Consider the following 17,856-nt stretch of genomic DNA (forward strand, 5'->3'; position numbering starts at 1 on the left):
AACACCTATCTCTCAACGAGGGTCTTATGTCCTTGTAATCAATGCAAGCATGTTGTGCGACGGACAAGACGTGTTTCTTTGCAGCACGTTCGCGAATTTGGCGAGTTCGATCCATCTATTATAGATCGAGTTGTTGCCAATTATAACTCGTCGGACTCTGACGCTGGCCAACAAGCAGCAATCTTGCAACCCAATAGACGTATTCGCAGGCGCTTTGGTCAAGCAGCATATGTGAGGCCACAAGATGTAGCCTCTGATGTAGCCTTTTACAAGTTATGTGCTTGAAAGCTATCATGTAAGTTATGTGGCTCTGGCAGGTAGTATTTCATCCTACAAAGTCTATATCAAACTGGTGGTACGTCATAGAGGTAGCCCCTCGTAGTGCAAGGACATATGAAGGCTACCATGTGCCAATCACAACGACATCAATGGAGGAGATCAGAGAAGATGCTCAATCAGAAGCCGCTGCGGTGGTGCCAGATAAGCATCAAGATGCTACTACTCTATATGGGGTGCATGCAGAGGAGCTACAAAATGAAACAGAGGATATGTGTTTAAACGGAGAGCTCTATATAGATATAGGAAGTTATGCTGAGTTATGCGAGGATGAGAGAGAGATCTCTTAAAGCCACAAATATTGTATTTGAACAATTTTGCTCCGTGCTGTAAAAGCTCTAGCTCTCTAAGTAGCTTCCATGGTGTGTAACGCTCTTTTCTACTCGCGCTCACATCTTTTGATTGAAAATTCTGAGTTTTCGACTTGCCTCTTCTATCACTCGATTCATTGCGTCATTGTATTTATATGCGTCATTACGTCATTGTATTTAATGGTCTTTGCGTCATTGTCTACTCTATTCATTCAATATTAAGTTTAAATATTCGTGTGTTTAATGCAGGTATGGATGATGAGGAGTTTCTTTCTTCTTTGTCACCGCAGCAGAGACAGTGGTACGTGGAGCGTCATCGCTCTGGCGCATCATCGCGCGTTCCTACACCATCCGCATCTCCCTCTCTTTCGGAGCATTCGGCGCGCTCCGAAGCTTCGGCGTCGACGAGACGAGCGTCACACTCGTCTAGACACCGGCGCTCTAGTGGTGGCGGTGGCGGTTGTTGTGGGGATTCCGCCACCGATGCCTCCACACCGCCTCGTGTTCGACGAGGCTCTTTACCCTCCCCTTCTTTGCCCGCCCCCACACCAGCCACAGCATCGCCGTCTACGCCAGGTTTTGCACGGCTGACTGTTCCTAGAAGCTACACACCTCTACCTACTCCGCCAGGAGCCACCCCACTCGACACTCCTCGCTTCGGCGCCCAGACGCCGATGGAGACACCTGACGTCCGTACCCCCATCGACACGCCGCTAGAGACCCCTGCCGGGACACCCAGGTTCACGCGTCACCGGCCAGAGGGCTTGCCTTACTCCGTCGACATCAGCGGCGGCATCATCATGGATGATGACGGCAAGAAGGTGATCTCGCGCATGCGTGGTCTTTGCTCTCAGCTGTTTAGACACTATATACTAAACAAATGGAGTGAAGTACCAAGTGATTTAAAAAACAGAGTCATCAGCATACTTCATGATGAGTTTCCCGTTCCAACACGGGATCAGCGCTTCAATGAAGACCTGATGAAGATTCGAATGCGCGAATACTGCAAACACAAGCGTTCCGAAGTGCAAAAAGCAATCAAGAATGGGTGGAATAGGCCAGATTGGCTGGCCAAAGAAGATTGGAAGAATGCGAAGAAAGCAGCGCGCGAGAATCCCGACAAGTGGAAGCAACAAAAGGATGCAGCCAGAGCGCGAGTAGAGGCAGGGAGCTCGCACCACTTGGGGAGCGGTGGATGGGCATCATTTGAGGCCGATTTTGTAAGTCTTTTTACATTGCTCTTTATGCATGTTCGATAGTTTAGGGTTTATGAGTTTTTTAGTTCTAACATAATGAAATCTTTGTATGTTTTGACAGTGGTCGATGACAGGACGTGATCCCACACCGTACGAGCGCGAGTACGCAGGCAGGAAGGGCTTAAACGCCCTGATGGACATTCTCAGTTCTCGCGGCGGCATGGTTAGTATTAGGGTTTACTCTTTTTTATTTTTTGTATTGTTTTATAAATGTCGTTATATGTTTATATTTACTGAAAACTGTCTTATTGTCTTTTTTTGCAGAATCCGACAGATACGCCGCTTGGACGCGATGAGACGTCTGATTAGACGACGTCAGTTTAGCCGTAGCTAGATAGCATTAGTTTAGGGTTTCTCATAGCTTATGTATCATGAGACGGATTTTATACGTCTTTTTGAACCATGTATATTATTACATTTGTCACCGCAATTCCTTTTGCCAATCAATTCTTTATGCCTATGATGTTGTACAATTGTCATTATTACATTTGCCAATCAATTCAGTTTGTCTATGATGTGTACAATTGTCAATTTTGCAAACAATGCGTCTTGTGGGTGACTATTTTGGGTCTATTATTTACCTTTGCACTTTTTTTAAAAAGTGAATCAAGTACAATATGGTTGATGGGTGGCAGGGCATTCAATGCCCTGCCACCAAAAAATAATTCTCTCAGGCGTCGCTATAAGCGTCGCTATTTATGGCTCTGTAGCGTCGCTATATGCGTCGCTATACTCTTCTGTGAGAGCGTCGCTATCTGCGTCGCTATAGGCGTCGCTATGAGCGTCGCTATATAGCGACGCCTATAGCGACGCAGATAGCGACGCTCTCGTAGCGACGCTTTTAGCGACGGTTATAGCGACGCCGGGGGTTATAAAAACCCAGTGTATTTCCGTCGCTAAGAGCGTCACAAGAGCACACAACCTCTTGTAGTGTAATTCCAACATAATACATTTTCAAAGCTTTAGGTTGCCAATGTTGAATCCGGTCTTGTGTCTGGCATCCACAATACACTTACAGAGCTCAAGGTCCCTCGTTTTGCAAACAAACTTTTCATCAAGAAAACCTCTTTGAGCATGGTTTTAAACACTACACGTGGCTCAACAATGAATCAATCTGAAATTGCAACACTATAAGGTGTTCATTGTAGGAACATTGCAGCGGCAACTTCTTGGCTACACATGAAAGATGAGGATGAAGTGTTACCGTTGTTTTCTTGTCAAGGATCACTTCATCACGCGACCCATGTAAATTCTATAGCAAGGGATATAGTCTATGCCTTTTGGTCATTGGAGACTAGGGTCTCTCCTAATTAAAAGGACATTTGTTAATTTAGAATTGAAGAGAAGAGTGTTGTGAAACATCCGGTTCATTTTCTAGATTACTCTCATATTGTGTGTAGTATTTACATAGTACCAAGTCATTTAGGCTTTGGAAGTTTGGTAATTCATCAAATAAATATTTGAAACTTAGAGCTGTACAAAACCCAAACCACAAATCTTGGTACTCTACAATCTGCGTAGTACCAAGTCCTTGGGACTGGTACCCAGAGTTCCAAACTTGACACTTTGTAATGTTGTGGGTAGTATTTTCACATTAGCAGGTCATTAATACTTTGGTACTTTGGTACTTCATCCAATGACCTTACAAAACTTAAGGCTAATCAGTACCCAAAGCACTCATTTTGGTACTTTACAATGGCTTGGGTACTATTTGCACAATACCAAGTCTTTGAGGCTGGTACTCTGTTGAATTCTCTACTAGCTGGATTCAAAGTTTCAAATTTGGTACCTTACTATCAACTTTTGGGTTTGGTTATTGTCAATTTTGAAGCTTGCATATCTATGTCATCTTCAAGTATTCTAACCTACATTGTTTTTGTATCTTAGGTGGACCTCTACAAGAGATTCAAACAAATGCACCCCACGATCGAGCTGTCTCTTAGGTTTTTTGAGGCCTTGACGGTGGTGCAGCCAAGTCTGGTTGGCCAAGGAGAGCTCAAAAGCCGTTACATGGAGGTTCCCAAGCATATAGCAAACTGCTTGAGCAGGTGATTAATGCAGGGTTCAATAGATCCAGTTGTGATATGTATGCCAAATGCATTTCTTGGCAGGCCAAAGAGGACTTTCAAGCTCAACTGATTGGGTCTTTTAGAAGTGCTAAAGTTGGGTGAGTGGATATCCTCGCTCATGATGATATCATGATATGTATGCAGAGATTGATCGTGTTCGGCAAACTCAAGTGTTTTATATACTTAAAGGCCAATGTCTAGCAAGTTTATAATCGGAAGCCTTGACAGATCTGTTTGTTGACGATCGGGACGAAGGAGTTTTTTTTAAGGAAATGAAAGCCGACAGTCAGTGGTGTGGGAAACGTGGCCAAGCAAGAAATTTTTTAAAGGTATCATCCTGGAAATAGCGGCGCTACTGAAGCAGCGAATAGAAGGAGGATGGTTGCACGACAGGTGTGGGGAGGTGTTACCATGCAGGGAGGAGGTTGCCTTCTTGGTCAGGACAGGTCCGCCAGTCGAATACAAAGGTGGTCGACTGCAGTTCATGAGGGGGAGGGCCACCACTTGCAGACAGGGGTCCGCCAGTTTGCATGGCATGAGGATGGCACGGCAAGGGGGACCAAGGGGGGCCAGCGCTGCAAGAGAGTAAGTCCACCACCAGAACATGCAGGAGAAGGTAGCCGCGGGATGGCCAGGGCAAGCGGCCAAGGAGAGGAGGAGGGTATTGTACGGACAGGTTAGAGAAGCTACTACTTGAGGGGGCCGGGAGCAAGGGGAGGCCGAAAACTAAAGCAAGCCGAGTGCTGCAGAGAGGGCGGTATTGTAGGGCTGTCAAGAGAGCGGCATGTTGAGGAGAGGAAAAGCGTCGTTTACAGGAGGGGCTCAAGCTTGCCAGGGTGTTGACCAAGAAGGATAGCCGTGAACTCAAGGGAAAAAACCACAAGGAGGCGCCATGAGGAGGGTGCATGGTGGTCTGAACTGTAAACAACAGAGGAGCGCCATGTGTTGAAGTTGGCCATGAGTGGGAGCCTTGGAGGGTACTGCTGAACGAGAGGAAGCCACGAGCAGTTGGTGATGTTGGAGAAGCCATGAGCAAGAGGGGAGGCCACCAGCTGTGGGGATTTTGCAGGAGGAGGTCACTACTCATATAGTGATCCTAATGCATAGGAGTGAAGAGAGGTCTCCGCTGAAGTGCAGGGCCAACTTGAACTGAAGGAGGATCAGGAGAGATGAGTACTGCTACTGAAGGAGGATCAGGAGAGATGAGTACTGCTACTCACGAGAGGGAGCACATCTTGGAGTTGAAGGGATGAAGGGAGCTGAGGGTTGGAGGGGAAGCACATCAATATTAAAAAAAGGAGAGCTCTGTAGCTTGAGGCGTTACAAGCAAGAGAGAAGGGGAGTCGTTCGTGCTCTCTTGCTCGCAATATGCCACCGTAGGTTTTCCGGAAGCTACGTAGAGGATAGTGTTCTTTTGGGACCCATCATTGTACACTCCTAAATTAAAGCTAATTCCATCAACATCATGATACTCTATATTTTTTTGGTGTTTGAGTAAGTGTTTTCAATCTGTTTCTCACTATCATGTCAACCCATGTGTGTTGTGTGTGTATCTCATGTGGGAGAGGTATGTAGACATGAGATATGAGCTTATAGTAGAGTTTGTGCATGTCAAAGACCTTGAAAGATTGTGGTAGAGCAGATGTATGCTAGAGGTCTTGAAAGCAACCGCATGTGTTGTCGACTTTGAGTTGCAGTGCATTGAGGGGTTAAAGATAAAAGCCATGAATGATTGCTTTGGGGTCAAGTGTGTGCAATTAGGGTTGGTCGGGATCGGGCTTGGATATTGGTTGATTGCAGATCGGGAGTTTAGGTGTGTTTGCTAGAAGATAGGGGTGTTGTGAAATCACTGGGCTATAGAGAGGCATTCACTGAGTGTGCTGGTGGTTTTCTGACTTCCCCCTTTCCATCTTGTGGTGCCCCCAGTTAGGATCCACTGATTGCTTCCTAACAAAGTGTTCGTGAGTCAAGATGAAGCAGGAATTTGGTCCAATGTTCAAAGGAGATGAAGATGGAGACGATTGGATTGCCGATTTTGAGCTATTTATGCTAAGAGTACTGCAGATGCTTGGTGATGAAGCAAAGCTCCGGACTCTACCTTTGGTGTTGCGAGGTAAAGCAAAAGTTTGGTTCGATGGCTTAGAAGATGTACACAAGCAGACTTGGATCGGATTTTGCGAGCAATTCTTACAAAGGTATCGAAAGGTGGTGTCGTCTTCGGAAGCAGATGCAAAGATCAAAGGCTTGCAACACGATGTACATCAAGTGCAAATTTTGATGCTTTTGTTGATAAATTTTAAGCTTATTGGGGGGATTTTGCGGCTTCTACCCAAGCAACCAATCTGGAGTATTTTAAGAGGGAAAGGTTTCTATCTTGCGTGCATCTCTATGTTCGTGAGAGAGTGGACTACAAAGATCCAAGGACCTTTGTTGAAGCCGTCAGAGTGGCCAGAGTAAAGAGTCAAAAGATGAAGAAGAAGATGGAGGCAGGATTGCTACAGCCTATACTCACGGCACCCAGTGGACCTAGGCCCAAATAGATTGATGAGCATCAAGAGGTAAAAGCTCTTTTTTTTAATTGATATGAATGTGATCAAAGCAAGGGAAGCTGATGCCAGGCTAGAGGAGGTACAAGAAGTGCCAACCAGGTCTCAAAAGATATAGTGAGGCATATTCAAAGTGCCACCCAGTTTGCTTCCTCAAGAAGACGAGGTGATAGAAGACATGAGATATGAGCTTAAAGTAGAGTTTGTGCATGTCAAAGACCTTGAAAGGTTGTGGTAGAGCAGATGTATGCTAGAGGTCTTGAAAGCATCTGCATGTGTTGTCGACTTTGAGTTGCAGTGCGTTGAGGGGTTAAAGATAAAAGCCATGAATGCTTGCTTTGGGGTCCTGTGTAGAGAGATTCCTGTGAAGTTCTTGTGAATTTGTCTCCCGTGTGCATTCTACATAACTTGTAAAAGCACTATGTTCTGAGTGCGATGGAGACTGAGTACTCTTTCACTCGATCAACTAGATCTAGTGGAGGGGTGAGCAACGTCTATGATCAGCAGAGACGGATCACCTCCTTCATGATTGCAGCCTCAGTCTCCATCGCACTCGGAGCACAGTGCTTGTTGGCATATCAGATTTTTGCGACACATCGAGAAGTGTCCCTGCTTGTGAGAGCATACCTGAAGCACATGTACCTGGAGTGGACGCAATGATGATTAAACATAATTTAAATTTCTCAAGTATAGCCACGTGAATACAATATATATTACAAAATGGAGAAAAATTGTTCAAATACAATGTTTATGGATTTAAGAGGTATCTCTGTCATCCTCACATAGCTCAATATAACTCTCTATATCTAAATAGAGCTCTCCGTTTAGGCAGATGTCTTCCGTTTCATTTTGTAGATCCTCTACATGCACCCCATGAAGAGTAGCAGCTTGATGCTCGTCTGGCACCACCTCAATGGCTTCTGACTGAGCATCTTCTTCCATCTCCTCCATTGATGCCACTGTGATTGGCACATGGTAGCCCTCATACGTCCATGCACTAGGAGGGGCTACCTCTATAACGTACCACCAATTTGATACAGACTTTGTAGGATGAAATATCACCTACCAGAGCCACATAACTTACATGAGAGCTTTCAAGGACATAAATTCTAAAATTGGATAGCTTCCAAGCACATAACTTACTTGTTCACAATGCTCGGGTAGTACGAAAGTGTCTCTTAGGTCGGTCCATTTTTTAGTTGAATTCACCTCAAGAAAACCAGACTCTCCTCTACGCACAGTAGCGTTGCGACCCTCCATGTTTATCTTGAACCATTGCACGTCAAAGAAGTCGACAAAAAATCCTCTATAATCGATCCTCAAAATCTCTTGAAGCGTGCCGAAGTAAGTGAGTTCCGCCACCACAGGATCTGCATCAGAGGATCATCGTCGATTAGACTGTTCAAATTTTGCCATGATTCCACAATCTTGAGTAAAACGTTTTTTGTCGATCCGTTCCACCCTAACATGTCGACCTTTACACCATGCTGCTATGTATGACTTATACTACAACAAACAAAGATTATGAGTGGCCGTTCAAACATCTAGAAAGTCACTAGTCGTACATTGCAAACTTATCTTGGTCGTGCAACCCCGAGAGTACTCCCACTCCTCCTCAGTCACTTTTTCACCGCACTGTTGTGCGCTTTTCAATTGGTTGTGCAACCATATTAAGATCATGAATGTTGGTAGGCTCTCTAGACCCGCTAGATAATGCATCGGTGGTCGTCTTCCCCGTCTCCACTCGATCCGTACCCTTTGTCTCTCTTGCTTTGCATCCTCGTATTGTGAAATCCACTTTTGCATCATTGGACTTTGAAGCATGCAAGATCGATTGTTTTAGCCTCTAGATCTTCCGTCATCTTCTTCTCAACACCGAGATTGCACATGAAAATCCCAGATATGAGCTCATCTCTATGGTTCACCATGTGTGTCCCTGGCTTTATCAAATCCATCAAGCCACTCTCCAACGTAAACTAGGGACTCTGATACCAGCGAACCTTCTGCCATGCTACCCTCCGAACGTGCCTTCTGACGCACATATCCCTTAAGTGTTTTCATGAAAAGTTCTAAAAATAACATCCATATGGAATGTACTCTGCCAGCTATTTCCAACTCATCAACTATGTGAACAAGAAGATGCACCTGAACGGTTAGCATGGTAGTAGGAAAGTGTTTCTCAAGCCTGCACACAACCTCCACAGCATTTAGTTTGGTGAATGGTATGGTGTCTACATTGATCTCCTTTTGTGAGATCCATTGCACCAACTTTGCAAGTTTGTAGATTGTGTTACAGACGTCAGGAGACAAACATCCCTCAATGGCCACCATTAAAATAAATTACAAAACACGTCTAGCAATGATATTAAAGTCCACACACAAATTTATTACACAATTCTCACTATGATATATTCCACTATGAACGTACCTGACACATTTTATGACAGTCGTGTGACTTCAACCCGCTAAGCTTTCCTTCTTTAGTAAAACACATTTGGGCCGAGTGCATTACACCAATGGGGGTCTGCACAGATCGAATGGTCTCTTTTACTTTACTTTCTTGGGCTCCTGTCAAAATCCATGGTGCTTTAGGGAGTTTTATCAAACCATCAGATGCTGTCTGTGGCCAATATTGATCCATACAATCCACATTTCTAAGGTCAACCCTCACTCTCAAAGTATCTTTCTTGCCAATCAGATGGTCCCATAGAAGATTATCCACATTCTTGAATATGTGCATTGGATTAAGCAAGTGATTGATCATGAGTTGGGGCCAATATGATAACTCGTACCATAGAGAGAGTCTCTTCATCCCTAGGGACAAACTGTCATCACCCATCTCCTTCTGCTCTAACCATGCTTGTGTAGACATCCTCAGTGGCTCTCTTCCCAAAAATCCATCTCATAACACATGATTCACGGAAGATATGCTTGATGACCTTCGTAGATTTTCTTCTTTAATGAGGGCGCCCGACGTGCATTCAGTCTAGGTCCACATGTGACACATGCTTTGTATCAGCTTGTTTGAAGCCCTACATGTATATACATGACAATAGATAAGCTTGAGAAAACCCAAGATTTATAGTGTTTGAGTTTGAGTGTAAATCACCTGAGCATTCTGTTAGTTAGGCATAGTCATGCATAGTCCACATTAGAATTCCTCTGATCAAAGTATTCCATCGACCTGTGTGTCTGCTCATATCCACCACTTCTATGCCAATCTACAATTGTTGTATCTCTTCCAATAGTGGACGAAGATACACATCCATATTCTTCACTTTATACCGCCTCGGTACAATCAAGCTTAGCCACAGGTGCCCCTTCTTGGTAGTCAACCACGGGGGAATGTTGTAGTTGAGGATGACAACGTGCCATACACTTTAAGATGTTAATCTTTGACCAAATTAATTTATGCCATCCATAGCTAGGCCTAGGTGCAAATTTTAAGCTTCTCTAGCAAAATCCAGCCATGTTTTGTTTATATGTTTCCAAGATGCACAATCTGCAGGAATTCGTAGCACACCATCCGAAGATTTATTCTCCTCATTCCATGATGCTAGGGTGGCCATGGACTTACATTCAAAGGAATGCTTGATGAGAGGAAGCATAGGAAAATGTCGCAACATCTCTTGTGGAATTTATTCTCCGTGGAGATCTGCTCGATATCTCTCGGAATCACATTTCGGACACTTCTCCATGTCTATGTATTCCCCTCTAAAAAGGATGCAGTCGTTAGGACAAGCGTGAATCGAATTGTAATCCATCCTCCCCAAGTTTCGCAAGATCTTTCTTGCTTCCTCTCTCAAATTTGGCATCACATTATTTGTTGGCAGTATGTGCTATTTGAGCAATCTACACAGCAAAAAAAATGCGGTACACTTGTGTAAGTAATCTATCAAATTTTATACATCTGGAGTTTTTTATTAAAGTAAACACATTGTAATAGATCACCTGAAAAGCACTGTGCTGCTAGTGTCACTCCATCCAAAATTTTCTTGCATGTTGAGAAGAACCAGGAGCACCTTCAATCTAAACACACATGCTCCATCGTACAATGGCGTATCGGCTTCACTTTTCATATCATCATAGATAAGCCTTTCTGAATTCATGATCGTCTCGATCATTTTATCGATCTCGGGCTCAAATATTGCCTCATTGGGAATTTGGTCTGCATGATCATCCTCCAAGCTGTGAGAGGCTACATCTTGTGGCCTCACGTATGCTGCTTGACCAAAGCGCCTGTGAACACGTGTATTGGGTGGCAAGTTTGCTGCCTGTTGGACAGTGCATAGTGTGACGAGTTATAATTGGAACTATGATATATGAATAAAACTCACCAAATTCGCGAACGTGCTGCAAAGAAACATGTCTTGTCCCTTGCACAGCATGCTTGCATTGATTGACATAAGAGCCTTGTTGAGAGATAGGTGTTTCAATTGGACGACCCCACATCCTCATCACTACTCATAATGAAGGTAAAAACCTTATAACTTGGACATAAATTTAATCTTCTATTGGCATCCTCCGTGTTTTATCTCTCTATCTCTCTCTTTCTCTTTCCCTCCCCTCTCTCTCTCTCTTTCTTTGTTCACACTGTAAACTACCTCACATTCTCTAGTCATGTCCAATCCCCACACACCTCGATCTAGAGGTGCACGAAGATCAGCACCATGTTATAATCTTGTCTTTATTGGTCAATGTCTATATTTGTGGGTACAAGAAATCTACACACCCACGTCTATATGATAGTGCATGTAGTGGACTAAATCCCTTTGCCTCTTCTCTAGCTATAGCAACTCACAGCATCTTAACATCTCTTCATAGAAGATCTTTGTTCGATGGATTACTTGGCACATTACATGTCGGCCTCCAATTTGAGTATCATGCCGTTGAAATCTTTCTAACTTAAGGTTGCATCTGCCGTAGAGAGGAAGAGAGGGATCACCATTCTCTTAACTCTATTTTTTTAATCGTAATCCCGAAGGTAGACTCTAATACAAAAACTCAATTCAAAATCTAATCTTAACTCTAACCTAACTGAACATGTGCTGATTCGCGGCTAATTGAATATGGTTAATGTGTGAGTTAATAGAATTTGCTGATTCGCGACTAATTGAATATTGTTGTGTAACTAGTATTTGCTCTTTAGGCGAAGCGTTTTTTCATTGACATGCACTAAAATCTAACCTAAATCTAATCTAGTCTTAAATCAAACATAAATCTATATCTAATATGATCTTAAACTCAAAATAAACCTAAATCTAGTCTAATCTTAAATCTAACCTAAACCTAAACGTAATGTAGCTTAAATCTAAATTTAATCTAGTTAACCTTAAATCTTGGCTTAATTTTTAAATCTAAATCTAACAGCCATATTTGCAGACTTTTGTTGATGCGATTCGAGCCAGTTTAGGGCTGATTTGGTTGACATTTGCTACTCATTATTGGTTGCTCTTTTGCGAGCATTATGACTGATTTTTCATTTGACTTCCAGCGTTATGGTCTGACACAGTTTGATGGTGTAGATTTTGTTGCTTGGAAGGAACATATTCTTGTTGCATTGGCGAATTTGGGGCAGGATAAACCCTTGCATGGTTTAGCGACGAAGCCCAATTCTATGCGTGATGATGATTGGCAGGATCTTGATGAGTTAGCCATGTCTACGATTTGTTTGCATCTAGTTGAGTTTGTTTACTGGCAGGTCTCGAGGGAGACTACAACTCATGCTTTATGGCAGAGTTTACATGTTATGTACGCGACATCCATGTCTACAGGGGAGTCTAGTCCCACTTCTATGTCCATGGGAGAGATTGGTCCCACACGCAAGTCTCGACGGCATAGAGACTTGACATGTTGGCATTGTGGACATAGAGGACACATTAGGCGTCGATGTTTCAGGCGTTTGAGACAACGGAGGCGACATATGCGTGATGCAGATTTGGGCATGACAGATGCTAGTGAGATCAGTACGGTGGTTACTGAGTATGCTTGTGACGGCGATGTCACATTTACATCTAGCTTGTCTTCAGACGATCTTATGTCTACGGATTGCACATTGTCTTCACATTGGTTACTAGATTCAGATGCTACTTTCCATGTCACGTCGCATCGTGAGTGGTTTAGCACGTTTTTTAGTGGGAGACTTGGTTGTGTGGACATGGCTGATGGTGTTGTGTATGACATTGAGGGTGCAGGAGACGTATGTTTGTCCTTGTCAAGTGGTATGAGATTTATCCTGCGTCATGTGCGTTATGTGCCAGATATGAGACGAGATTTGATCTCAGTCAGACAGTTACGGGATAGTGGATGTCGGATATCGCTGCTTGAGGGATCTTTTGTGATGCATTTGGGTTCGCTAGGGATTGCGAGAGGTGCCAGAAGTGGTACAGGTTACCCATTGCACGTGGATCACGGGAGAGACGGTGTTGTCTTTGTGATCATGCAGCCAGGTAGAGAGCGAGAGAGCAGGCGAGTCTCTTTTTCTCATGGAGTGCAGAGTAGTGAGCTCGTTGTGCACACAGTTGGGGCACGACTTGAGCAGTCACACAGAGAGGTGACAGAGTCAGACATGCATGCTTTGGTAGTGACTGAGCAAAGTAGAGAGTCAGCTGTGCGAGATACTTCTATGCAGGATAGACAGGTAGAGCGGTCTTGATCTAGTGAGTCAAGACAGGAGGACGTTGTGCAAGAGTCTATGCATACGGAGTTAGAGCATGAGAGATCTAGTGAGTCACAACAGATTGAGTGTTCATGTTTGCAGTGGATGATTGCAGAGGAGGCTGAGATGTCAGTGATTATGCAGTCATTCCTTTCTATGCTTGACAGTGAGCATGCGGATATAGTTGTGCAGGATATGTCGTCCGGCAGACACCTAGAGCAGCTGGTTTGCTCTGAGGTTGCACGACAGGTTGATGTGTCTTTTACGGACAGTCAGGAGATGCATGTGGCTGACACGCCTTGTAAGTCAGAGATGTCTATTGCCAGGGATATATATGTTGATGCATGCTCCGTAGAGCTAGTAGGGCCCGCTAGCATTGCATCGGCATTCGGTGGTCTCATGTATAAGATGCTGATCTTGAGACCGGATATCGTAGCTGTAGTGGGAGCATTTGCAGTTGGGATTGTCAGTCGTTTGTTGACTGATGATGGCATAGTGCATGAGGGAGATATGCAGGTATTGCGTACATACTTGCAGTACGTGTGTGGTATGTCTGGTGGTGTATGGACTTACACGGGAGCAGGACAGCCGGATGAACACGATCACAGCCAGCCAGTGGGCATCGGTTGAGAGCGGTTTTCTCTCACCTTTTGTAGTCTTTATACTAGGTTCTCTTGCTTAAAGGCACAGTCGCCTTTAAGTGGGAGGTTGTTGGGATATAGGCGTCTGTGCCTTGCCCGGCCGCCCAGAGTCTGGGCACCCACTGACTTGTATACCTTATACATAGCATAAGTGTATAGGGGGCTGCTCACTCTTTGAATCTCCCCACCCATATCTGTGTGTCATGTGTCTCCTTCTCTCTCTCTCACTCTCCGTCTGTGGTTCTCCCCGATCCCCTTCAGACTTGTGGTTGAAGGCTTGCACTATGGCCAAGTGGATGGAAAATGTGATACATATAGCCTTTTTGTGCATACACCACTATTCATGATCTATTCCCACCATGTAAGAGCCATACGAATTCCAATGGAGCCTACGTGACTCCAAAACATGTTTAATGTTAACCAATGAGGTCTATTAAAATGTATATAATATTATGCCTTATGAGGAAGATGAAGAAGAAGACGAGGGAATTTGACCCATTCACACCTTTGCCATTTGTGAGATTGAGTAATTTGTACTAGGTTTGCCGTTCAAGCTTGACTAACTTTTTCTTTCCCTCTCCGCCTCCACTATGTATGCACATCACATGCACTTTTGAGGTTAGTAATATAGCATAATTTATAGGAACTTGAAAAAAAGTGAGTTACAATATTCTTACAATGAGAATATCACTGCAAAATTTGGAACTTTCTAGTACTGGTAATTGTAGCTTCCGGAGCTCACAATGTTGTTTTTTTTCAAAACAAGGCTAACTCTGCTATATTGTTTGTATATAATCAACCTTCCATGAAATTTAATCACGCTGTCAGGAGTTTTTTGGAGCAAGGGATTGCGCATATGTACATACACATGCATGGTGCATCAAATAAAGTATTGCCCATTTTCCACATCTAGGTGCTTACGTGGGGCCCACATGTGTACAGGTAGGACAACATGTACATAGTGCATCGATTTTCATCGTTACCAGTACCAGTGTGTTTTTTCTACCATAATGAGGAGTTGGTAGTGCGTAAAACTTCTCGAGGAAGCTATCTGCGGACCGATGACATGAGGTAAGCAGATGCGTCAGATGGCATCTAGTGGCGTCAGGAGGCCGAATGGGGTCAATACTTGCACGTGCATAAGTACAGACACGACGTGGGTGTTTTCTTGTTCTAATTATGCAGAAAGGTCATCATGAGGACCATCTTTTGAGGCCACTTCACGTGGTGGCGAGACGCATTATTGGAAAAAAGCTAAGTGCGAGGTGTGCGTATGGATGCAAAAAGGTGACAACTATCCACTGCGAGGTCAGTTTTTGGCCTATTCGGGGTCTGTTTGAGGTCATCTAAAAGTCCAAGGGTGCCCAAGTGATACAGCTAAGTGTGTGAACTGAAAGAAAAGAGAGAAGACCAGAAAAAACATGGAGAAGAGAGGAGGAACAGCCGCAGGTGTGTTTTTGGTGTTTTTGGAGCCTGTTTTGGCCCTAAACTGCTCATCCGAGGTCGGATTTGAGCACTTTGACATTGTAGACTGGGGTTTTGGGCCGTTGCGGACGCGATAGCGCTGTCCATTTTTCCAAATTACTCACATATTTTTTGCTATTTTTCTGTGTAATCTTCTCCGGTGAGTGAAGCCTATGCTTAACTTTGTGGTTGTATCTGGTGTATTTCCTCAATACTGTGTAAACTATTTACCCCATTGGTGTTGGGCTGAGCTTCATTGAGTCTAAACAACAGCAATTTTCCTTCTTTGAGCTAAATTGAGAGTGTGTGTGTGAGTGTTGAGTGGGCAAGTGGGAAATCTCTCTCTTCTCACTCCGTCTGTGTGTTTCCTGTCTCGGCCAGGCTGGTTGTGTCAGTCGAGTGGTGCCCCCTAGTGTGTGTGTGTATCATTCCAAGAGTGTGTGTCGGGTCGTTATAGAGGCGTTGTGTGTGTTTTCATGCTGCTCACATTCTTTTGGTGCCCCCACTGAGGATCTTCTTCGAGTACCTTCTGCTTCGAGCTTCAAGCGTCGAGATTCAGGATTACAGGTTGCAGACTACAGGTTACAAGTTACAGGGACAGGGACAGGTACAGGTACAAGTGATTCACACAGGTATAGGTAGCTGGAGTACAGTGGTATACTAGCAGTGAAGTCACTTGCAGTTGCCGTGGGTATGCATCATTGGGCGCTTGCTTGAGCGCATTGTTTGTTGGTATTGTACGTTACTTGTGGAAACTCCCAATTGTACGCCTTTGTGGAGCCATACTTGGTTTTATTTGGCAGTCCCAGCCATTTCTGAGACTTGGTCTGGAAGATAGTCATTTCTGAGATTTGACTATACCCGATTTGCATTAGCCTTCGTGTGAGGGTCGATAGCGTGAGGCTTTATTGAGCTGGGGGATTCTCAAATGTGGAGATCCTTTCGGTGATACAGGTAGCTGGAGCACCCTTTTCGTGACCTCACCATAGGCTATATACTAGTGATTCCTAATTGATGCTCGGGTTTTATTGTTGGCAGTTTATGCATACATAGACAATCTATATTTTGGGTTCACATTGCTCTACTTCTGGGGAAACTCTGTCAAAATGTTTTCAAGTTATGATGGTAGGTTTTTTAGTCTTTTGAGCCATTTATGCGGTTGTGCTGCTGAAATTTTGGCAAAATCAGAGGATAAGTCAGGTGTGCCTTCTTGGGAGGTGCATGATTGGCTTTAATGGATGATCAAAATGGCCCTCAATTCACTCCTTTTCATTTAACACAGAGAATTCAGATTAATGTTCATGTGTCCAGGAAGATTTTTTTCCAGCAGCGCATAGTCTTTATGGTTGGGCCAAGAAGGTTACGAGAGATCTTGGAATGTCCTTTGCCTGTTGTAATTCCGATGATCAACTATGAAAACTCATTTGATGTGCATGTGTTTGTTCTCATCTAAAGCTGAGCTCCATTGAAGTTTCTGGGAATTGGGTAGTGAAAAGTTTTGGGTTCTTGCACGTGTGTTTGAAGGGGTTCTCTAGCCATGGCTTTCTCTTATCCGGAGTTTCATGGAAGAAGTGATGAAGATGTGGAGGACTTTTTGGAAAAGATGGAGGTTGCCTGCATTAGCAACCAGATTCATGACCCTGCGCAGATGTTATGTCTTCTCCAAATCTGTTTGAAGAGTGATGCACGAGCTTGGTCCAAAGCATTTGAAGAGGAGTTGCGTATGGCTGATCCACTTATAAGACTGAGTTGGGACAATCTAAGGCATGGATTGGAAGTGGAGTTTGTGAAGATAGAAGACCCTGACAAAGTGTGGCAAGAAGTACAGGATCTAGTGAAAAAGGAGGGTGAGCCAGTAGATGCGTATATACGAAAGTTTTCATTGGCATGGGAGCGGATGTGCAAGGCTTTAGCACCACAGGTACCCCCGCCTGACATGATGAAGAAGGATAGGTTCTTGGCTGGTCTTTGGGAGAATATACGTTGGAGAGTGGAGCTAAAGAAGCCTAGGACATATGAAGATGCACTGGAGGTGGCAAGGGACAAAGAGTGGAAGATGAGGAAAATGAGCCAGTTAGGGGTGGAGTCTTTGCCCATGAGGTCTGAATTTCGGCCTATGGACTCGTTACAAGGTCGCATGCCAGGGTTTCATCATGAACCAGTGGTTTCTGTTACTCCTCAGGTTATGCCAGCAATGGTCACTACAGCAGTGCAAGATGATGGCCTAAGGCAAGACATGAGACAAGTGGTTGATTTGATGAAGAATCTCAGCCTAAACATGCTAGCTCAAGTGGGAAATAATCGAGGTCGAGGGTGGTTTGCAAATCAGCCAGGAGGTGAAGAAAGACCTAGGAATGGTGCTGGACAAAGTAATGGTAGGTTTTGGAGGCAGACGCCCACATGTTATAATTGCGGAGAGTTGGTCCACATCAGTCCGCAATGTGATAAGCCACCAAGGATGGGGGGAGACATGTATCCATTGCCAAAACAGGTGCTAACTAGGTCGCATGATTATGGCATCGAAATTAAGGGAGATGAAGGAACCAGTGGATTAACCCAGGAGGAAAAGGGAAAT

The 17,856-nt window shown here is 44.2% G+C and overlaps 1 protein-coding gene across 1 annotated transcript; it reads left to right on the plus strand.

Moving 5' to 3' along the window:
* Positions 1–4,489: 4,489 nt before the first annotated feature.
* On the plus strand, positions 4,490–7,165 carry LOC147443433 (uncharacterized). Its single transcript, XM_086529865.1, has one exon. The coding sequence runs from the start codon at positions 5,944–5,946 to the stop codon at positions 6,427–6,429; it is 486 nt and encodes a 161-aa protein (XP_086385991.1). The 5' UTR covers positions 4,490–5,943; the 3' UTR covers positions 6,430–7,165.
* The last annotated feature ends 10,691 nt before the right edge of the window (positions 7,166–17,856 follow it).

Source organism: Adiantum capillus-veneris, chromosome 14 (genome assembly GCF_014529385.1).
Source record: "Adiantum capillus-veneris isolate H3 chromosome 14, ASM1452938v2, whole genome shotgun sequence".
NCBI lineage: Eukaryota > Viridiplantae > Streptophyta > Polypodiopsida > Polypodiales > Pteridaceae > Adiantum > Adiantum capillus-veneris.

Excerpts from the sequence above, each read along its gene's own strand:
- LOC147443433 (XM_086529865.1), top strand. The coding sequence starts at position 5,944 with ATGAAGCAGGAATTTGGTCCAATGTTCAAAGGAGATGAAGATGGAGAC.